We start from the raw sequence: 24,781 nt of genomic DNA, 5'->3' as shown, positions 1-24,781 counted from the left end.
AAGAGAAACTAGGGGCTGTAAGAAATTATTGAAGAAGTTCCCAGCACATCTGACAGGAAGGAGACCCAGAAGAAAAAAATAGCTAAAAAGCAGGAGAAATTGTTTAAAGAAAGACCTGCTGAGAACATTCCAGAGTTGAGAGAACGGACAGTAGGACATTTAAGAAAAAGACTCAGCAGTCACACTACCTGAGTTTGAAGCTCATCTTTGCCAATTTCAATCTTAAATATTTGGGTAAATTACTCAGCATTTGAATATGAGGATGTGTTGTTTTCATAATTAAATGAATTAATATGTGTAAAATACTTAGGCAGAACAATCCATTTTCGTCAGTAGGCAGCGAGACATTGTCTGTCTAGTTTTAGGGCTCTCCCATGTACTTGGTCTCAGATTATTGCCTAATGACCCTGTGTGACCACTGTTCCACACTCCACCTTCTCAATCCTCCTTTTCCTCTCCTCTCTTTGAAAAATGAATATAGGAATTTTGAATAGTATGTACACCAATTCAAATGAGCTTTTCATGGAGTTGTCTGCCTCTCCCCATAGAGACAAATGCTGTCTTCCCACTGTCCTTTAGGGAGAGTGGGCACTTTCAGTTATGTAGAGAATGTACCTCTTGGTAATTAACTCAAGAAATACCTCAGTAACTAGGACTTCATTGTTTTCACTCAATCTTTTATATATATATATATATATATATATATATATATATATATATATATATATATATATATATATATATATATATATACACTTTGAGCAAAATGAGAAAGCAAAGCAAAACCAAATGTGGCTGAATTTTTCATATTTCACCTGTATTGTATCATGTTATAATCTGTCATTAAAAGAATGATAATAGAAGGTAATGATCTTATATGATAAATGATGAGAGAAAATCTGAATACTTTCAGGAGACAGGCAGGCCTTATTAAAAAAAAACAAACACATTTTTCCCCATGTGATTCTGGTTGTAACTGTGTTTCACAGGAATCTCTTAGTTTGGCCAGTTGTCTTTTAGAACACTTTTCCATATCAAGGTGCAGAATTTCTAGATGAGCTGATGGTTATTTTATTTCTGATAAGTAGTGGTTATAATTAATTTGTTCTAACCCATCTGTTTCCCTGACTGTTTATTAAGAAATTATGACATATATCTTTATTTATGCATCTAATGCATATGTGATCTTAGATTTACTTTTAAAATAAATTAACTATGAAGCGCTTTAAAATACAAAGAATATTTTTATTGTTCACATTAAAATGTATTAATTTTAAAGAAATCATAAAGACAAATAAGTCTAAATATTAATCATATGTCTAACAGGGGTACTGTAAGTGTATTTTTATATATGTTTCCAAATAAAGCAATACATATATAACACATAAGCTACATCAACCATTAATTCAAACAATAATTAACCATGAGAATTTTATGGTCAATATCCAATTTCTTCATATATCATTTACTCAATTGCTTGAACTTTATGATTTATATTTCTTTTATGCATTTTTTTCTTAAATACATAAAAGCTAAGTAATTTGAGATGCAGTACAAATTCCACTCTCTAATATCATATTTCCACTTCTTTATACCTCAGATGCATTCTCTGAATTCTCAAGCGATAGTTCCTTCTGACTGCCCTGATCAAGGCCCTCTTCATGTCCTTGTTCCTCAAAGTGTAAATCAGTGGGTTTAGCACAGGGGTGACCATGGTGTACATGATGGCAATGACCCTTTACTGGTCCATGGAGCTGCCTGAGGAAGGACGGGCATACGTGACTAGAACAGGAACATACAAAAGAGTAACTACCATGAAGTGGGAAGCGCAGGTGGACAATGCTTTGTGAAGCACGCTGCAAGAACGGATCTTGAAGAGGAGAGAGGTGATGATGTAGGAATAGGAGAGACGTGTGAGAAAGAAGGGACACATGGCGATGGTCCCCGTGACAGTGTTGAGCAGCCACTGGTTGAGCTCAGTGTTCCCACAGGCCAACTCTAACAATGGCTTAACATCACAGAAGTGATGGATGTGGTTAGAACCACAGAAGGTCAAGTTAGAGGTCATGATGGAGTGCATCAGGGCATGGGAAAATCCAATGACCCAGACAGTGCCAGCCATCTGGGCACAGCGCTGATGATTCATGATGAGAGTGTAACGAAGTGGCTTGCAGATAGCCACAAAACGGTCATAGGCCATCACAGCCAACAGCATGACCTCTGTGCTGCCCAGGAAGTGAAAGAAATGAAGCTGGCTGATGCATCCCACAAAGGAGATGGCTTTGTTTGGAGAGAGGAGTTTCTCCAGCATCGTTGGCAGTGTCACAGTGGAGTAGCAGATATCTAGACATGATAGGTCTCCCCGGAAGAAATACATAGGTGAGTGAAATTTTGGATCACAGATGACAATCATCAGGATAGCTCCATTCCCAGCCAAAATGATCAATTAGATGGTGAGGAAAACTATGAAGAGAAAGGGCCACAGATTGTGGATATCTGTCACTCCCAGGAGGAGAAATTCAGTGACTGAAGAATGGTTTAGCATCACTGAGAAGGAAATATAAGATAATGTCTGTAACAAGAAGCAGAATCTCTAGCAGCTCAGAAATTTCTCACACAGAAATGAAATACTTTAAGGCCAAATATAATTGCGTTTCCACCCCAGGTGTATCAGTTTGTTGACCTTTTGTGGTTTTTGTGTTGCTGTGATGTTGGAAGCCACGTCACTGGTATTTTCAATATTAGCACGGTCTCCCAGGATGAACATGTTTCAGCTCAGCTTCTGGGCTAAGATAACAGGAATAAGGAGGACGAAGTTGTCTACTTCTGCGGGATGAATGGAGAGAAAACCATTTTAATAGTTGCAGACCATTGTTGGATATCATTCAGAAGATTAGCTCCACCACAAGGGGTTCCATTTTAACAAGTGCGAGGATGGCAGTGGTGTGGCAGTGTTTGTTCTGTTGTACAAGGGTTTTTATGAGTCACACTGACTTGACTGCAGCCAGAAATGTCAACATAGTTGCTTTGAAGGTTTCTAAGATGGGCACTGGTTTGTGCCCCACAAATGACAGAGAGATTTGTTGTTTGAAGTGCCTCAGTGATTCGGAGGAAGAAAGGTCTGTGAACTGATTCTGTAAAGATAAAATAATCATAATGAAATTAATAAGCCCCAAATAAGCAAAATCAACTGTTATGAGTCAATTTTGACTTATAATTAGCCTGTGGGAACAGAGTAAAATACTCATTCAGGTATGGAGTTTCCAAAATTGTAAATTTTTAAGGGGTCTAAGAATCTCATGTTTCTTCTGCAAAATGGCTTGTGGGTTTGAATCACCAGCCTTGTGGTCAGCAGCTGAGTTATAATCAATTCATACGGCCCTTCTAACCATAATTCCTAATGTGATATCACAGAGAAAGTTCAATTAATCACATACATTTCCAATACATTTCAAATAATAGTCAATATATAAACCTTTACACCCACACACCAAGAAATAATAAAGTTTCCCAGCAGCAAGCAGGTGCTGTCTCACACACAAACTCTACTCGTAGTGGAGCGCTGACTGCTAACGCTGTCGCTTTGTATATGTTTGTAGTATAAGTCTATATCTTGTTTACTAGGCTGGCCATCTGTCTGTCTTTATTGTGTCTCTTGGGTCAGCCATCTGTCCTTGAGTGTAGATGACTTTTCCACTTACCCTTATATTTCAACCTTATTTTTATATTTATTGAAATTCTATAGTTTTATGCTCTATACATAGCCATAATTCCTTATATGATATGTAATAATTCTGGACTTCCTACGCCTGTGACTATGATTTCATTTTGGTCAATATTCTTTACTTAGGAGCAGGAATGGGATGGGATTAAGACCCGACCTTAGCAGAGGGTGTGAATTGGACTGGACTCTTTGTTCCCTTGGTGCCATCTTTAAGATCTCATCTTAGAACTGGGTTGGAAGCAGGCCACACTGTTTGTGTTTCTGGGTTATACAGTAGTGTCTAACATACCATTCCATATTATCATCACCTCACTTGAAAACCAGACCTCCACTCCATGACTGAGCTTTGGTGGAAGGGAAAGATCCTGCTGTGACATTTGGACAACCTTGACTTCTGGCTTTGAACCCTGTAGTTGGCTCACCCTGGCCTAACCTTCAGAATGGCCTCTGTGCTGCCCAGGTTTTGCATAGAACAGCACCGGCGACCATGTGAGACATTTCCTCACACCTTTTTTGTGTTTCTGTGGGATGATGCAGTAATTTGAAGAACCCAGGGACATCAGGGAATATAGGCAAGTGAGGAGTGGAAGGAAAATGGAGCTGAATTACGTCTTGAGGGGGTTGGACTTTTGGGACATCATTAATCTCCATCTCCTTGGAACTAGTCTGGCATTAATTCTTTTAAAAGAAATTATTACCCAATAAGGCTAGTGTTTAACCCATGATGTCTGCAAGGAAAATACATCCTATAGATCCCCATTGTACTCTCTAACACTCGCAGGCACCATCAGTTGCAATCTACTTGATGACAACTTATTTTGTTTCATAGGCTCCCAGCTCCGGCACTTTATTGATGTGGGTTATTGAGCTGTAAGATATTGGGTACATTTTTGTCACTTGTCTGACTCAATGTGTTTTTTCCTCTTTGATTTATCAGTAGTATTTGGTTTTTTCTTGATTTTTCATTAGTATTTGGTGTTTGTCTGTTTTATCATTAGTAGTTTACATTCTATGTTCTACTGCATATTGTCAGCTCCCCAATTCCTCTATGAATGATCCACTACCTTGTGATAATAAATTTCTTTTCATCATTCTGAATCAGCTCATTTAGTTCCTTCACCGTACTGCTACCTTTTGACCTCTTATGAAGCCTCTTGGGAGATTTTTACCTTAATGAAAATAAACCGGGAAAAATTTGACAACCTCTTTATAGACCACAAATCCTTTTCAATACAAAAATAACCCATTAAATAATATTAATAGCTTCCCATTCATTGAGAATATCAATTGGACTAGTCAGGCTTTCTTTCTGATCCCTCTGAATCCATATTTACAGGACCAGGAAGGAACATTAATGAGAGAAGCCACACTATGCAAATATCATCACTCTGAGTTTTATTTGCAGCTTTACATTAATAGATCTGCTGTTTAGCACAGTTTATTCTTGTTAGTCTTATTTTTCTTAATGTAGAATTCTCACATCATTGCTCTCATGAATTATTGAGTCCATCAGCTCTTCCTCTTCTGGCCTCACTTCAACAGTTCCTCCCTGAGTTCACCCACAATTTACCTCTCCTCAAAGTATCTTTGGCTCCCCCCTTCAAATTCTATATTTTTGTTATCTGCTGTCTTAAGTTCCAATTTCATTTTGCCTCAAAAATATCACTATTCTGTTTTTTAAAATTATGCTGTTTCAATGGAAATCGCCATGTTCCCCTCTAGTTCCATTAATATTACTCCAACAGTCAAGAGTTGGGCTACTACCCTCAAGGTCAGGAGTTCACAAACACCAGCAGCTCTGAGGGAAAGTGATCAGGCTTTCTACTCCTTTAAAGATTTAGAGTTTTCACAATTCCCAGGAACAGTTCAGCTCTCTCTTATTGGGTTGCGATGTGTCAGAATTGACTCAATAGCAGTGAGTTTTGTTTATTTGAATCTTGTTTCTTTTATTTCCATAGTACCAGATGTTTATTGGGAGAGATGAAGCAAACATATGTGGACAATTTGTAGAGAAAAGGAGCACTCAGAGATGTGGAAGAAGTATAATAGTAATATAGATAGGAACATATGTATAAATTTGCTTGAAACAATGTATGGATGTATAGATTGTGATAAGAGCTGTAAGATCCCCCAATAAAATGATTTGAAAAGGGAAGAAAAACAAATTCAGATTGGGTAGCTTTCTATGCCAGAGAAATCTTTTAAAGTCTGAGAAACCATCCAACCAAGTTTGGGGTGAATAAGAGTTTAAACAAAAATTCTTAGGGAACGCCTCTAAGGAGCCTGGGGTGTTGAGTTTTCTAATATCTGGAAACGATCTCATTTTCAAAATGTTTTTATGAAGCATTCAATGGAGCTTTTTAAAAACAACTTGTGTACTTTGTAGGTTTTTAAACAATTATCTTTAAAAAATACAGATGCCATGTAAATGGATTCATGTTTGACATTTACCCTGTGGCAATGTGCCTTGCATAGATTAGGAGATGGATTCTCCTCCCTGTGTAGCCCTAGGAGGTCAGCTGTTGGCTGACAGCCATATGTTCAGCAGCAGATTAGTTATACATGCCACAATATTGTATGTAATTATTTGTAGAAATATGCTTATACTACTCAAGTAATACATGTGAATAATCTATTTATTTTTGAGTCTCTAACCCACAAAAACAGTGCTGCATTAGAAAAAATTCTGAAGACAAACAAAACGCTCTTCCTATCTTTAAAAAGATAATTTGGAAATCAGGTCTATCTGTTGTAAACAATTGCTTTGCTGTAATTGAATCATTAGAGATTATGGACTTAACTTTGGAGAATGTCTAGCTAGACAAGTTGCAGTGACAGTGAGAATGGAAACAAAAATGTAGGCAAGAGAGTGGCTTCCAACCTCCAAACCTTTCATGTAATCAGAAATATTTTATGTCCTGCAAATTTAGTTTAATTCAGAACAATCACTGACAGAAAAGGTGAACCACTTTACAGCCTGATTTCATTCCTTTACATGATAAGAGTTTTCAGATTCTTAAGAGAGAAAATTTCTCGCTTTTCAGGTGTACTTTCAAGGGATTAGAAAGAGAAAAATATTTGAAGTGGTAATTCATGTTAAAAGTGTAGCATCCACTCTTTGTTTACAAAATCCAATTTCTCCTTCTTTGAAATTCTGCCTGCCTTCTCATGAGATCTCTAGGCATGAAAGTCCTGAGAGAGAGTGTCCCCTCGGTATTGAGAATTATTATAATAATCAGAATACATTACTCCCAGTGTAATTGAAGGAGCAACCTAGGGGAATTTCTATCTTGAGTTTTATAATGAAAACAAAAGGAAGAAATGTATGCATAGTTAGTTGGTTGGCTACTTATTCTCTTAGTTAGACTACTTATTAGTGTAGTTCAGAATCTCGACAACAACACAAATCTTGATTGCTTAGTATATTTCATTAATCACATTTCCATCTATTTCCTCTCACAGAGCCGTGGATTCACTTTCTCACCCTGGGACTTCCTTGAAGGGTACTCACATGTATAAGATGGAGAGAAAAATCAACCCTGATAGATAATGTCTGGAGCCAGTCCCATCCCATTGACTAGGAAAGAAAGACATACAATTTCATGTTCTATTCACATTACTCTGGCTTAATGGATATCAAAGAAAGAAATTAAGAGAAATAGCATTGCTTGTCATTTCTCCTAATTCCTAATTCTTTTTAAAAAGCTTTATTTATATATAATCCACAAGTCATTGAAATTCAAAAGTTGAATGATATTTTTAAATTACACAATCAATACCACAATCAATTTTAGAACATCTTCTTTTTCCTTATACTAACTGTCAATAACTCGCCATTTCCCCAACCTCCCCTGCTATCCCCTAAGAAACTATGAATCCAATTATTGTCTGAATCCAATTATTTATCTATCTTAGATTTTATATACAGAAAAAGATACATACACACATAAAAACTCTGCCACACCATGCAACAATAACAAAACAAATAGAAATATTTCAATAAATAATAAAGCTGAAAAGATCATAAACTAGAACAAATTTAAAATGGGTCAAAAGGGAGAGAATAGGATGCTAATTTTTAACCTACCTACATCTGCAATAATCCACTTCCCGATGCACTCTGCCTGATAACAAGGCTACTCACATTCCTGGTCAATGCTTAGAAGGGTTTCACTGGAGGCTGAATCCATGTGGGGACCCTGCACAAGGATTTTACTTTTTCATTGTAACCCATAGCCCTCTGTGAAGCATGGTCTCAGAATTTAAGCCCTAATATTGTTCCCTCCACCAGTCCTTGATTTTATTATTTTCAATCTTTGATCACACAGGCTAATGTGCTTCTTCAGTAGGGATTCAGGTGACACCTTACTTAGAAGGCTGCTAATTTTGACACCACCTTTAAGATGTCATGTACTATTCTTTCTGACAGCCAAACAACATCTGATATTTTTTCTCTGCACCTTACTATAGCACCCATATCTTTAGTGATCTCTTCATGAAAGCAAGTATCAAAAGAACGAATTGTTCTTAGATTAGGGTTACAATTATATGCAAGTTCATAATCCATCACATACGTATGGTTTATATTTGTCCCTGGCTCAATTTTAAAACAGCATTATTATTTTATTGGAGAACAGCATATATTTGCTTGTGTTATTTCTCTCACTTTGGATATATACTCAGCTGGGTCATATGGTATTTCTAATCCCGTATTTCCAGTTGTTTTAGGGAGCACCTCATCACTTTCCACAATTGTTGTACATGTTTATAAATCCACAGCAGTGTATAAGTATTCCAATATTTCTGTACTCTCTCCACCATATACTGTTTTCTGGTTTTATTAATTGGGCTAATATTGAGGGTTTAAATTGATATCATTGTTCTGATTTGCATCTCCTAAATGGTTAGTGAAATCATAAATATTTACTTTTGATAATAACACCAAAAAGTTACTTTAACATTTGGGCACTAACATTTTTCTGTTGCCACATGATAACATGGTCTCCAATCTGTAGCCTCTCATCTAGATGTAGGAAAATGAACCTGATTTTTACAAGAGCTATCTCTGTGTGATCTGCCAATCATCCAAAATCTCTAATAAGTTATCAGTGCAATTTCTCTGTTCATCTTTCTGTTCAGTTTTCATTCCTTTTACCTTGATGAGCTTGATTGTATATACATTATATTAACAATTCCTTGTCACTTTATATGTTGAAAATATAACTAAATGCCATTATTGCATGCCCATCACTGTTAGGTATTTTCTGACACCTTGTTCTATATTGGCACTATCAATTTTTACTAAGACACTAGGAAGTACTAAAATTTCTGAGCCAAGGAAAGTCTGTCTGTGGGAAATTTTTGAGAAAGACTATACTGATGGAAGAACTAAATCCTGAATTTTAACCTGTTACTTCTTTAATAAACTCCATAATAATGCATATTGTCTGCCAGTTCTGTGTATCTATTTCAGTAATCTATAAACACAACAGAACAGTGGAGAGTATCGTGAGTGGGACAGCTGATGTCAGACTTAGTGAAACGATTGGTGACAGCAGGAGTTTCTGATATGCACTTCATATCAGCCAGCCTTGTGTTGATGCTGATGCTGATTCTTTTTCACAAAGTTACAAAGATCAGATGTCCCTGTCAGGCCATTTTTGCACAACTAACACAATTACCAAGCCCAACATGCTTCAGAAAGTTTATGAAAAAGGAGATTAAAAGGTAATGGAACTTTTACACAAACTCTTTGAAGTCCTGTTCTTTTGTCCAAGTGAAAAATGAAAAAATGGACAAATGTGTTATATGTGAGGTTAATGCAGAAAGCATTGATAGTACATTCTAGAAACGTTTCTTCAAGTAAAATATCAAAATGGGAATCTATTGCTTGTTGACATCTAAATATATTGGCTCCAGAAGGCAGTATTTCCATCTTTGTAACTCTCCTTGATTTCGGTTCTGAGTCTTAGAAAGAATCAAGTCATGTTTCTTGTCAGTGTTATTATTTGACTTTGGGTAATTAAAGAAGTCAGCAGGATAATGAGATCAGTGATATAGGACAGATGGACCAATGTTTAGCAATGAAATTCTCCTAGGAGCCCTTGTTGCCCTCAAGGAATGAGCAGGTGCATTGTCATTGACAGGAAAAATGCCTCACCACACTTTTCCTGTATTCTTTTAATCTCTCACCAAAGCAATTATCAGTTTTCTGAAAACTTCTTCATGATAAGTCCATGTGACCATCTTGTTTCTTTTCAGAAAATCTGTCAAACGTAGTTGACCAATCAATTGAGGCATTGTGCTAGATCAGGTTGACCAGAAAGACAAATCCAAAGGCACTCATATGCAACCAGGACTGCATCGTGGTCATTCCATGTGGCATTTCCTCAGGGATGTCTTGCAATAAGTGAGCCCGACCAACTAAAGCAGGGAATTGGCTAAGACAGCTGCACCCTTATCCAACTGTCAAAAAGCAAGAGATCAGGGAACTAAACAGGCCAGACTCACCGAGCCATTTATACTTCTGCAATTCAACTAACCCCACATGCACTTATCAGCCAGCTTGGCACGTTCAACTAACTAACTGATATACAAAATATAATTTTTGAATAACCCACTAAGCAGTATTGTATATATGTAAATAAATCTGTCTGGGAAAATGAAATTGTGCTATTCTTTTGAAAACATAGTGTTTTGATTAAAAAATAAAAAATCTTCTGTACTAAATAAATTATTTTGTTGTCATTTCAAAAAGTATAGATTTCTGATTTTTCATTGACGGTGCCTAGAAAGCCAGGCATGGTGAATGGAGAACCAGAATCTGAATGTGAGAGGGAAAGTGCCTTCCCGACTTCATCCTGAATACATTCATGAAACGGAAAATCTGACTTACAGCATGGGCATTTATCTTTAATGCCATCACTCACAGAGTCCACACGAATGGAAAATATGCTGGGTAACTTCCCTGCATGCCTTGTCTCTCCTTCTCTGACTCCCGTGTTTAAATCATAGGTCAGAAACCATTCAGTTAGAAACACCCAGTGAGTTCAAATAGGAAAATGTTTGAAGTGATCACTCATGTTGGGAGAACAGCATGTCCACATGACTTCTTTTCCCTTTCTGAAATTCTGGCAGAATTTGAAGGAACCACAGATGTCCAGGAATAAAAGTCAAATGAGAGGGTCTCCTACTTTAGGAGAAGAATTGTTTTTAAAATAAATAGAGTTCTTTTCAAGAACTGCAATTGAAAGAAGTAACCACAGAGGATTTCTGTTTGAGCTTCATGAAAAGAAAATCTTCTTATGTTCTAGTCTTATTCCAATAGTTCTTTTTTCCCCTATCATGAGCAATGAGACAAGAAGCCACTGACTAGTAAAGAAAGATACTTTCAATATTTCATATCTTTACTATTTCATTCTCATTACCATGGGTCTGTGGAAGCCAAAAAATGAATAAAGACAGAGTGCAAATTTTTTTAAACAAGATTTTTCATTTTTGATAACAGCAATAAATTACTTATATTAACTTTAGCAACCAACACAGAAAAGTTGCTATAGGCTCATGCTAATCCTAACAGGATCGATTGTATTGTGAACCCTTTTCTTTTGGTTGCTAAATATCAACCTATGTTTAATTAATATAACCTTATTGTAGATTTAATGTCTTCATAGGTTGAGTTCGACATTCTCTTTTGTAAAGATGCCTTGAAGGGATTAGACTGTTCATTTCAAAGAAGTGTCAGTGTTCAAGAGAAGTTTATGTACAGAAGCAAGTCAGCACCAAGCACCAGGTTGAAGTTGAGAGTCTTTGGATAAATCCAGGATACTTGACAGACAATGTGTGTTGTCAGGGGTCCATCGGGTCAATTCTGACTCCTGGTGATCCCAGGCACGGCAGAACTGAAGGTGGCCTTGTCCTGTGCCAGCCTCACAATTGTTGCTATGATTGAACACTTGGTAGAAGCCTCCATGCCAATTCCTCTCAACTAGAGTTTCTCTCCTTTTGGATAAACAAGCATGATGATCTTCTCCAAGCCCCAGGCCTTTCTGTGAGAAATATATAACTCGACAGGTCCATCTTCAGCAAAAAGAAAGCAAAGGTAATTAAAAATAATCAGGTCACCAATTGACAGCCTCTAGGATAATCACTATGTAGCCCTGGTGGTGTAGTGGTTCTGCATGGGGCTGTGATCCTCCTGGTCAGCAGGTCAAAACTACCAGCAGTTCCACAAGTGAAAGACTGGGATTTCTACTCCCATAGACAGTTACAACCTTCATTCAGAGAAACTCACAGGTGATCACTGAATCAGCCTGGACTTGAGAGCAGCGAGTGAGTGATCAATCACTACACTCCAGTTTAGGCACCTGGGGTATGGAATGTTGGAACCCAGTTAATTAAGAAAGTGGTGTTGGTGGTGTATGTCTGTGTGTGGGTGTATGTGGGGGCTGTAGGGACAGAGGCTGCTGGGTGTGGTGGGTGGGAAACTTTTAGGTGAGATTCAGGAAAGATAGTTAACCCCATAATACTTAGCCAATGAGGAAGGGGACTTGTAAAGTAGGAGATAAAAGAATTTTTTTTAATTCTATGGGGTCATCTATCTTTGAAATGGGCAAACTTTACAATATGTTAAATTTGTAATGGACATAATTTATGCAATAATAAGAGGCTACTTCCTTTGCTTTACCTTATGATTTGAATTTTTAAAAAAAGATATAGAGAAAGAAAAATTATCATTTGAGAACATATAATTATTGTCCTTATGTTTGAGTTGATTAGAGAGACACATTCACAGACCCTCATAAATACATAACAGAGAGCTTTATATCAAAGAGTAATTATATATTGAGAAAACATCCCAGCCCAGTCTAGATCAAGTCCCCAAAACCAATATTAGCCCATATGTGTGATACCAGTCTATAAATTCCTCTTCAGACTCACACAACATATGCAATGATGCCAAAGCAGGAAGACCACAGACCAGCGGGTGAAAAGTCATGTGTATCTAGTCATGGCGGATGCATCTCTGTGCTCAACTGGGTCTCCAGGTGTCTCTCCATCAGTGTAGCTCCATGTGTCTTGTCAGCAGGAAGATTAAGGAGAGAGAGCATGTATCCCACCTCCAAGGAGGAAAACAAGTTCCCAGAATGCTCAGAAGTCCATCCCTACAGAGGCATTATTGGTTATGACCTGATTTACAGGATAGACTCCAACCCTTCGCAAGTTCATAGATTACATAACTGCCACAGCCTTCTACTTCTTCATGTTTGGATATGAATTCATATCACTGGAGATCTGAGGTAGTTAGTTTATTGTGCCAACCTGAACAATAAACACATGTGGGATTAATTGAAGGGCGGAGAGATAAATGGCTTGGTGAGCTTTGCTTTCTTTGTCTCTTGCTCTTTGATTATTGGAGCAGTGTGTGGCTGCCTTGCTTATTCTTTGCCACAATTTGCAAGCTACACTACCTGTGGGACACCTAACCCATGGCCTGTGTTGCTGTAATTTGAGTTTCTTTCAAGACCTGCTTCTCCACACCATTGGAACTTACTTCTCTTGAGCTGAGGACTGTCAGACTCAGTCATCTGGCTGACTGTTGGTAACCTGCCTTGCTGTTTGCTGCCTCTGCCTTAATAGCTTGAATTGCTCTAATGAGGACTATCAGTGGCCCTCAAGACTTGAAGGATTGCCAGTATCTCACAACTGTCTGAATGGAGTGAGTTACACTGAGCGATTTGCACTGATTTATAATTTAATTAACTGTTTCTTTCTTATGTTACACATATATCTATCTCTCTGTGTGTGTGTGTGTGTATATATATGTATATATATATATATACATATATATATATAACTTTTAGCATTCTGGTTTTGGTTCTCTAGAGAACCCCAACACACTTGTTACGAGGAGTGCTTCTAGAGAAATAAAATCATAAATATGGGCTTCTTAAATTGACTCGCCAGCCTGATTTGTCTTAACAGCACGAAAAATGCTACTTCTATGCCCAAAAGCATGGATAAGTCTGCTACTCTTACTAATCCATGGTGTGAAATAGCAAGCTAATATCTACAGTATCACCACCGATAGCTGAGGTGCTGGTTAAAGGATAGGCTCTGAGTGATTGTATCTTTGATATTTCCCAGGAGTTTTGTCAGGATGACAAGTATAGGGAAGCTAGTGGCTGGTCTTTCTTACAATGGAAAGTGTGATTAAGAAGGATTGTCTCAGAGTCTCAGAAGTGTGCCTCAGGTGCAGACTAACAGATTTGAAAGCTTCTGTCTGTGCTACAAAGGAGAACCTTCTCTCCTGGAGCAATGGAGCTAACATTGCTGAAAACCAGGTCCAGAGTCTCATTATGCAAGTGGCTGAATTACAAAGTCAGCTGAGTTGCAGATCTAGAGCAGTGTCTGATACGAAAGTGAGGGTATTGATAGGGAAAAGTTGGGACCCTGAAACTTGGTATGGGAACATAGGGTCTGATGATCCAGAGCAGGAGAATATTGAGACCCTATTAACAATTGACCCACCCCAGTAAATAGATATATGACTCACAGATAAAGGTATTGATTGACTATCAATAAAACAATTCACGCCTGAGCAGATTAGCCAAGCTATTCAAGCTGAAATGCCAGTTGAGGCCCCATTGCATCAGTAGCATTGCCTGAGGGAGAAGCCTTACAAGAGATTCCTGAGAGCACCTGGGAAACACTATCACCACCCTTTATTCCACTAGACCTGTAACTACAATTAAGTCTCAGAAAGTGAACCCTGACATTTGCCCACAAAGGGTCTGATTGGTCCCCGTGGTGGTAGAGGGCAGGTTTCAGCATTGAATCAACAGACACAGTGTGGGCATGGTTAAAATAGCCAACAAGGTTTCTATAGTCAAGAAGCAACCTATCTTGTGTAGAATTATGGCATTGTCTACTTAGCCACAGTGTCCCTAGGAATGAAATAGGTGGCAAACCTACTAAATATTTACATGATCTATATCTACACCGGTGGAAATGTAGTAGATCAGGTGAACAGCAGAATAGACAATCAGTACCACACAAGCAATTCCCAGACCTGAGCCAGTTTACAGACCCACAAACCCTTGAATGACGAGAAGGCCAGGTCCCTTTGAATTAGGACCCTGCTCCATCACTGAAAATTTACATGGTTAGTCTTTTTTTGAGCCTTTGTCAAAGGGACCTGTGGCCTCTCACAAGAGTGACTATTCTTTTTGGGAAAGGAAATATTCAAACTTTTCGGGGATTACTGGACATAGGATCAGAACTGACACTGACTCCAGGATAGCCAAAGTGTTTAGAAGGTCCACCATTCAGAGTGGGGGCTTAGGAGTTCAAGTTATCAATTCAGTTTTAGCTCAGGTATGCCTCACTGTGGGTCCATTGGGCCCCTGGACCCATCCTGTGGTTATTTCCCTAGTTTCAGAATGCTTCATTGGAATAGACATGCTTAGTAACTGGCAGAACTCCCATAATGGATCCTTGAAAGGTGGAATAAGGGCTATCATGGTAGGAAAGGCCAAGTGGACATGATTAGAACTGCCATTGCCTAGGAAAATAGCAAACCAAAAGCAGTACTGCATTTCTGTAGGGATTGCAGAGATCAGTGCCACCATCAAAGACATGAAAGATGCAGGGTTGGTGATTCCTACCACATCCCCATTTATCTCACCAATTTGGCCTGTAAAGAAGACAGATGGATCCTGGAGAATGACAGTGGATTATCGTAAACTTAACCAGGTGGTGACTCTAAATGCAGCTGCCATTCCAGACATGATTTCATTGCTTGAGCAAATTAATACTTCTCATGGTACTGTATATGCAGCTACTGATCGGGCTAATGCCTTCTTCTCAATACCAGTTTCGATGGACCACCAGAAGCAGTTTGCCTTCACATGACAGGGGCAACAATACACTTTCACAACTCTCTCAGAGGGGTACATTAACTCTTCTGCCCTGTACCATAATTTACTCAGAAAGGGACCTTGACTGCTTGTCTGTTTCACAAAATATCATACCTGTCCATTATATTGATGACATTATGCTGATTGGAACTATTGAGGAGGATGTATCAAAGACTCTAAATTCATTGGTACAACATCTGTGTACAAGAGGTTGGGAAATTTCCCAATGAGGATTCAGGGACCCTCCACCTCAGTAAAATTTCTAGGAGTCCAGTGGTGTGGAGTATATTGAGATATTCCTATTAAAATGAAGAATAAGCTATTGCATTTGTCCTCCCCCTGCTGCCCCCAATGATTTAAAAGGAAACACAATGTTTACTAGGCCTCTTTGGATTTTGGAGGAAAGATATCCCTCACTTCTGTGTTATACTTTGACCTATTCATCAAGTGACATGAAGAGCCTCCAGTTTTGCTTGGGGCCCACAACAAAAAAGCTCTCAACAGGCTCAGGCTGCCATGCAAGCTGCTTTGCCACTGTGACTATATGATGCAGTTGACCCGATTGTGCTAGAGGCGTCAGTTGTAGATAAAGTTGCAGTGTGGAGTTGTTGGCAGACTCCTATTTGTGAATCCCAACGTAGAACATTGGGATTTTGGAGTAAAGTCCTGCCATCTTCTGCACACAACTTCTCTCCCTTTGAAAAACAGCTGTTAGCTTGTTACTTGGCCTTGGTGGAGACTGAACACCTCACCATGGGCCACCAAGTCACCATGAGGCCTGAATTACCCATCATGAACTGGGTAGTATCTAGCCCACAGAATCATAAATTTGGATGTGTGTAGCAATATACCATTGTTAAATGGAAGTGGTATATAGGAGAGTAGGCAAAAGCAGGTCCTGAAGGGACAAGTAAACTACATGAAGAAGTTGTCCAAATGCCCACAGTCTCTGCGTGTGTCACATTACCTTCTTCCAGTCTAAACCTATGACCTCCTGGGGAGTTCCTTACCATAATTTAACTAAAGACCAAAAAAGTCATTTTTGGTTAACGGATGGCTCTGCGCGATATGCAGGTGACACATGTAAGTGGACAGAAGCAGCACTGTACCCCCTTTCTCAGATCTCTCTAAAAGACAGTGGTGAAGGGAATTCTTCCCAATGGGCAAAACTTTGAGAAGTGTGCCTGGGTGTTCAGTTTGCCTTAAACGGAAAATGGCCAGAGGTGAAAGTATATGATTCATGGGCCGTGGCTAATGACTTGGCTGAATGGTCAGGGTTTGGGGAGAAACACGATTGGAAAATTGGTGACAAGAAGGTGTGGGGAAAGGTATGTGCATAGACCTCTCTGAATGGGCCAAGAAAGTAAAGATAATCGTGTCTCTTGTGAATGCTCACCAAAAGGTTGCCTTTCAAGAGGAGGATTTTAACAATCAATTGCATAAGATGACACGCCGTGTTGAGTTGTGGCTCCTCTTTCTTCTGTCACTCCTGTCATTGCCCAATGGACACATTAACAAAGTGTGTGAGGTTGCGGGGATGGAGGTTCTGCATGGGTGCAGCAACATGGACTTCCACTAACCAAGGATGACTTGGCCACTGCCACTGCTGAGTGCCCAATTTGCCAGCAGAAGAAACCAAGATTAATTCAAGATATGGGACCATTCTTTGGGGAGATCAACCAGCTACTTGGGGGGAGGTTGATTACATGGAACCACTTTAATCATGGAGGGGACAACGTTTTGTTCTTACCAGAATAGACACCTACTCTGGATGTGGATTTGCCTTCCCTGCATGCAATGCTTCTGCCAATACTACCATTCGTGGACTTACAGAATGCCTCATCCGCAGGCATGGCATCCCACATAGCATTGCTTCAGATCAAGGAACTCACTTCACAGCAAACGCAGTGTGGCAATGGGCCCATGGCCATAGAATCCATGGGTTGTATCATGTTCTTCATCATCCTGAAGCTGCTGGCTTTATAGACTGATTGAATGAGCTCCCAAACACACAATTACGACGCCAACTAGGTGGCAACATCTTGCGGGGCTGGGTCATTGTTCTCCAGGAAGCTGTATATGCTGTAAACCAGCTGCCGATATATGGTGCTATGTCTCCTATAGCGAGAATTCATGGGTCCAGAAACCCAGGGGTGGAAGCTGGAGTGGCACCACTCAGTATTACTCACTAGCCCTTCTATCTTTCCAACCACTGTCAATCTCAATGAGCTCAAGTTTGTGTTGGATTTTTTCTCTCTTGTCTTTTTGTCTCTTGTATTTTTCTTTTTCCCTCTTTATCCTCTTCTCTCCCACTCTCTCTTATCATATGCCACTACTGGCTTCCAGGTCACTACCCTCTGCTTAGGGAAAATCAACCGAAATAGCAGGAGGAACTCCAGCATGCCCTCTGTGGGAGTGGTGTACACCACACAAGGCAGCTGGGACAAACTACAACACTGCACTGCACTGCTGAGGAAACCTCCATCAGACCTCTAAGATGATCTCGTCACCTAGGGCAATTCTGCCAATCACTACTGGGTCCCTGCATTAAAAGGGCACACCGACCTTCCATTGTTGAGCAGGGTCTCAATCCTATGGCCCCACATTCAAGAAATCAGGGAACAGCTATCTCTTTATTTCCTCCTTCTCTCTCACTCTGCCCGCTTTATCATTACAACCAATCTTTCTCTTTCTTCTCTTCTTCTTTCTTTCCTCTTTCTGCCTTTGATCTCTTCACTTCTCTCTCTGCTGGTATGATTATCTCTTCTCCCTCTCATTCCTCTCATAAGCAAATGCTTTTCCCCAGACCACTACACTCTGCCTAGGGCAGGCCTGTTTTCTAAGTGGAAAGCCTGACAACCAAGACAGTACTGCATGCAGTACGAGTCAATGCTACACACAGCACAGGGTCAGCTATTTCTTTAACTATTTTTAAAATTCTTTCTCCTTCTCCTTTTTCTCTTCTTTTTTTCTTTCTGTGTGTTCTTTCATATTTTCCTATTTTCTCCTCTTCTTCTAGCTCTTCTCTGTTTCCTACCTCAGCCTCAGCCAATTCAGTTATCCATTTTTGTTGTTTTCTTTATCTTTTTGTTACTGTCTTCACTTCTGTTTACTATGTGAATTTTAGTTGCATGTAAGTGGGTGTCAGCTTACTTGGCATTGTTTATCCAGTCTGTGTCTTCCTCTTCCTTTTTATGCCCCACTTTGTTCACTCTCTTTCCTGTCACAAGACACTAGAGGCCTCCAGGGCACTCCCCTCTGCTTTGGGAAACTCTAAAGGCCCAACTGGGGGAGCTGCCACCCGAATTTATTGGCTTGACAACCAGCAGGGGAATTCACGCCTGTCTTCTTCCATACACTACTACGGGAACATCCACCCAACCTCCATGGCGATCTTTCTGTCTACGGTAATTTCACTACCAGCTACAAAGCCCTAAACCAAGGAGGGTATACCTACATGCACTACTCAGCAATCCATTTTCAAAGGCAGACTAGTAGAGGTACTCCAAGAAACGTGAGGCCTCCTTAGAGATTGGCCATAGAAGTGACAACATTGTAGGCCCAGAACAAACTGACAAGTGTCAAATGAGAGGAATATCCAACACACATCCCACGTAATGGAATACTGGACGGTTATAATAAGAGTGAAACCACAGGAAGATGCAGCAATATCCTGGCCCCTCAGTACAGCTACCAGCAGGTAGTTCATAGAAGTACTCATATGAATACCCCAAGAAAGAGCTCAGGGCTCTTGCCTCAAGAAGATGGTTCCAGGCTCCTATAAAACAACAAGTAAACAGCAACCAGTTCTAACATAGTCAACTAAAAAGCACGAGAAACAGAAGATCCTGGAAGAAGTTATGAACCTAACGATGGGCATATAAAAAGCAGATAATGATATTCCACAAAAAAATTCCAAAATGCTGCTGCTTGAAGTCATAAAGGATATGAGGGAAACAATTTAGGAAAAAGATGGAATGATAGAGGAGATAAAGGCAACATACCAAAGGGAAATACAAGAGTTAAGGGATGAAGTAACAAATTCCAGTGACAAATTGACAGACATTGCCAATAGGACTGAGGACGCAGAGAATTACACCAGTGGCCTAGAAGATAACCAAGCAGACATCAGCAAATGGGAAACTCTCTCAAACAAGATGATCAACTTAGCTGAAGAAAACTTGACAGCCATGTCTGAGGCTATGAAAAGAAACAATATTAGAATAATTAGACTACTGGGAAAAGACACAACAAAGAAGTCAACAGCAAAAATAGCAAGTGAATTCTTAGAGGAATCTTCCCCAACTTAATAAATGAAAATCAGGCAACCATTCAAGAGGCTGAAAGAACACCAGCCAGAATGAATCCCAAGACATAATTGCCAAATTATCCAAGTCTGAGGAAAAGAAGATCATAAAAGCAACTAGGGTAAAGCAAACAGTCATGTACAAAGGTGTCCCAGTAAGAATGTGTTCAGACCTACCAGCAGAAATGATGAAGAGGAGGGAATGGAGTAACATATTCCAAAATTGAAGGAAAACAATGCAAACCCAAAATACTTTACCCAGCCAAATTATCTATTAAGATAGATGGAGAAGTATGAGTCTTCCCAGACAAGTTCAACCTCAAATAATACATAAAGAGAAACCTAGCCCTACATAAGATCCTTGCTGATCCCTTATGGGCAAAACATCAGCACTCACCGAGGGAAAAAAAGAGATCATCACATAGAACAGCTCCACCCATAGGACAACAAAGAGGAAACAGCCCCCAGGATAGCATAGGCTGAATAGTAGAAAGAAGGCAAACATAAACCGGCTACACAACATAAGCAGATAAGATAGGTGGTAGGAAATTATCGAACACAAAAGATACAAGATGACATCACAGAGTCCACAGATGGATATGATGACACTGAATATTAATGAAGTAAACTCAGGCATTAAAAGGCAGAGGCTAACAGACTGCCCGAGGAAACATAACCCATTGATCTGATATGCCCATGACACTCATCTCAAGCTTGCAGACAAAAACAGGTTGAAAATTAAAGGCTGGAGAAAAATGTACCAAGCAAATGATAATGCAAAAAAAGAAGATATAGCGATCTTACTATCCCACCAAATTGACCTCAAGATACAGGACATAACAAGAGACAAGGAGGGGAACTATGTAACACTCAAGGGAACAATAGACCAAGAGCCACTAAGCATAATAAACATTTATGCTCCTAAAGAGAGACCTGAAAATTCGTAAATCAAACACCCCAAAAGGTGAAAAAAGAGATAACAAGCTGAACAAGTATAGTTGGTGACTTTAATACAGCACTCTGTGAAAAAGACATCATTGGGAAAGAAACTCAACAAGGAGGCTACAGATCTAAATAGAACAATTGGACGACTTGACTTGATATTTTCAGACCTTTCCACCCACATGCAAAAATATCACATTTTTTTCAAGAGCACGGGGCACATATTCAAAAATAGACCACGTGCTGGTACACAAATCAAACTTGAGTAAATTCAAGCACACAAACATCTCAGCTGGAAGTTAACAGGACAGTGAAGAAAACTAGGGAAAACAATTGGGAGATGAACAATTTACTCTTGAAAAGGGAGTGGATATTGATCCAGATCATAGATGAAATCAGGAAGTTTCTAGACACCAATGAGAATGAAAATACAACATACCAAAATCTATGGGATACAGCAAAGGCATTTATCAGAGGAAGGTTGATAGCAATAAATGCACACATTAAAAAAGAAGAGACTCATGGATGATATGCTGACACAAAACTTACACCAATTAGGGCAGAGTCAACAGAACAATTTTACTAATAACAATAGGATAGATATAATGAAAATCAGAGTCTAGATAAAGAGAGAGAAAACAAGAAACTATAGAAAAATTAATGCTGCTACAAGTTGGTTCTTTGAAGGAATTAACAGAATTGATAGACTTCTTGCAAACCTAACCAGAGAAAGGAAGTAACAAACGACATCTGCAAGAAGGAGGGATGAAACAGGGGACAATAACACGGACCCTAATGAAATCAAAAGTATAACTACACAGTACTATGAAGGTCTATAGTCTAACGAATTCAACAATTTAGAAGACATGGACAAATATTTGAATACAAAGTCCCTCCCTAGACTATCCCAGATGGATGTCAAGAATCTCAACAGACCCATAGCAATGGAAGAAATAGACAAGGTAATCAAGGGATTGCCAACAAAAAAATCCCTGGACATTTCACAGGAGAATTCCACCAAGCATTCAAGGAAGAACTGACACCAATCCTAACTAATTCTTTCATAATATAGAAAAAGACAGAAAACTCCCAAACTCTTTCTGTGATGCTAGTATAATTCTGGTACCTAAAGATGCCACAAAAATCAAGAAATATAGACCAATATCCCTAATGAACACTGATGCACAAATCCTTAACAAAATACTGGCCTTTAGAACACAAAAACATATTAAAATAATTCACCATGATCAAGTGGGATTCATACCAGGGATTCAGGGATGTTGCAACATATGAAAGACCATCAACATTATTCACCACATTGGCAGGAAAAATGATAAGAACTACTTGATAATATCGATAGATGTGGAAAAGCATCCAACAATCTCCAACACACATTCCTGTTTAAGACATTCAAGAAGATAGGAATATAAGGAAAATTCCTCAATATTATAAAAGCCATATATGAAAAACCAATAGCTATGGTGGTAGTTAAAGGAGGAACGACAGAAACAATTGCACTGAAAAACAGGACCAGACAAGGTTGCCCCTTGTCCCCACTCCTATTTAAAATCATACTGGAGGGCCTAGCTAGCAACATAAGACAAAGGAAAGATATTAAAGGTATTCAGCTGGGGAAGGAAGAGGCAAAATTATTATTCCCAGAAGATATGATTCTATATATCGAAGATCCCTTAAACTCCACAAGTGGAGTATTGGAAGCAATAAAGGAATACGTAAGAGTGGCAAGATAGAAATTCAAAAAACAGAAGTCTATTGGACTGCTTTGCACTTCAGACAAGATCACAGAAGAGACGATTAAAAAGGTAGTACCCTTTACAATATCCAAGCACAAACTGAAATACCTAGGGATATACCTGATTAAAAAAATGAAAGATTTTTTGAGGGAAATTATAAAACACTACTTCAAGAAATCAAGAGTGACCTCAACAAGTGGAAGAATATCCCAAGCTCATGGACTGGTAGATTCAATATAGTAAAGATGTCAGTTCTGCCCAAGGAACTATCTAAGTTCAATTTTATCCCAATACAAATACCACCATCCTTCTTCAAAGAATTGGAAAAACAGATTACCAACTTCATATGGAAAGGGAAGAAGCCCAGAATTAGCAGAGAACTCCTCAAGAAGAAAGACAAAGTGGGAAGGCTTGCTATACCTGACTTTAACAAGTAATTTGCAAACTTACAATAAGAGAAAAACTAATTGCCCAATGAGTAGTTGGGCAAAGGACCTGAACACAAGTTTCAGAGTCTGATCTCTGAATGTCCAATAAACAGATGAGAAAATGTTCCCGATCATTGCCATAAGAGAAATGCAAATCAAAACAACTGAGATACCACCTAACACCCTCAAAGATAGCCCAATTCAAAAAATCAGAAAGCAACAAGTGTTGGCAGGGCTGTGGTGAAATAGGAACTTTCATTCACTGCAGGTGGACCTGTAGGTATGTATAGCCATTATGGAAATCGATTTGGCGATTTCTCAAACAGATTGAAATTGAGTTACCATACGACCCAGCAATCCCTCTACTGGGCATATACTGAGAAGAGGCAAGAGACAACCACGGCCAGATGTCTATGCTCCAATGCTCATTGCAGCATAGTTCACAATCGCAAGGAGTTGAAACCACCTAGATTTCCATCAACAGACGAATGGATTAAAAAACCGGTACGTGCAAATATTGGGGTATGAAGCAGCACTAAAAAGTAGTGATGAACGCATGAATCATATTACCACATAGGAAGAACTGGAGGAAATTATGCTAAGTGAAGTAAGCCAAGCACAAAAGGACTAAGTGGATATATATATCAGAAAGAACAGAAGGTTAATGCAAAAGGGGCACAGGGAAATAGCTACTGCATACAAACACTCCAGGGGTGAGGTCCAGGTAGTATTGCAGGGACCAGACCAAAGTCAGGGGTAAAATATGGTAGCCAACTAAAAAGGAGGTGGAGGGACAAAGAGGGAAAGAAATAAAAGATGTGTGAAGGGGAATAGGGCACTAACCCACCCAAGAGGAGGGAATTGTTTGTGTCTCCACAGGTAAAGAGGGACCAGATTTAAAGCCAGTGCCAGACGAATGCAGCATGCTGGCAAGGCGTAGGTTGCTAGTGGAGGGGCCTGAGGGCTCCTCCCCCATACTAACTCTGTGGACAACTCCCTCTCCCCCAGAGGAATTAATATGAGAGGGAGGCAATTAATATGAGAAGGAGAGGGTCAAGTCTGATCAGAGTAAATAGGAGCAAATAAATGGGGAGGCAGAGAGAGTGGAGCACATCCAGACCCAACAGGCCTGGAGGGCGATAGCCCAACTCTGAACAGTCAATGGGCAGAGTGGACAATATGGCTGATTCCACTAAGAACATGCCATCCCTTGATGGACCAGGGCCCTAAGGGGGACAACACTGGAGACTCAGTGTCAGGACTGGCTCAGACTGACCCTGTGACACCGAGGCAAACCACTAAAAGAGTGTGGCAGAGCAACCGTGGGAGCACAGCAGGGAGCCCCTGAGGGAGTACAAAGGATAGACTCTGGGCCCAGAACATGGCACACCATCGGACATGACTGAAGGACACTCCTAGAGATCAAAAATCAGATCTATTTTGATCTATTTACAGGGTTTCCTTTCTTTAATTTTTTTTCTTTTAATTAATTTATTCTTTGGGTAATGGGTTTCCATTTTTATTGTCAACACTGTGTTTTCATTGATTGCCTATCTTGCTATGACTTGATGTTTGGTGCATATTATTATCTCTACAGATCTGTCTAGATAAGATAGACTGGATGAATAGTCTGGAGGAGAAAACAATGGGACCAATGGTTCCAGAGGGACACGAGAGAGGGGGAGGTGGATGTAAGGGGGTGGTGCTGA

At 39.4% G+C, this 24,781-nt stretch overlaps 1 protein-coding gene across 1 annotated transcript; it reads right to left on the bottom strand.

The window, feature by feature from the left end:
* Nucleotides 1–1,738: 1,738 nt before the first annotated feature.
* On the bottom strand, nucleotides 1,739–2,413 carry LOC142437578 (olfactory receptor 12D1-like). Its single transcript, XM_075540685.1, has one exon. The coding sequence runs from the start codon at nucleotides 2,411–2,413 to the stop codon at nucleotides 1,739–1,741; it is 675 nt and encodes a 224-aa protein (XP_075396800.1).
* Nucleotides 2,414–24,781: the final 22,368 nt, after the last annotated feature.

The sequence above is a fragment of the Tenrec ecaudatus genome, chromosome 1 (genome assembly GCF_050624435.1).
Source record: "Tenrec ecaudatus isolate mTenEca1 chromosome 1, mTenEca1.hap1, whole genome shotgun sequence".
Lineage (NCBI taxonomy): Eukaryota > Metazoa > Chordata > Mammalia > Afrosoricida > Tenrecidae > Tenrec > Tenrec ecaudatus.
Note: the sequence above shows the minus strand (reverse complement) of the source record. Positions and strands in the feature narration are given on the sequence as shown.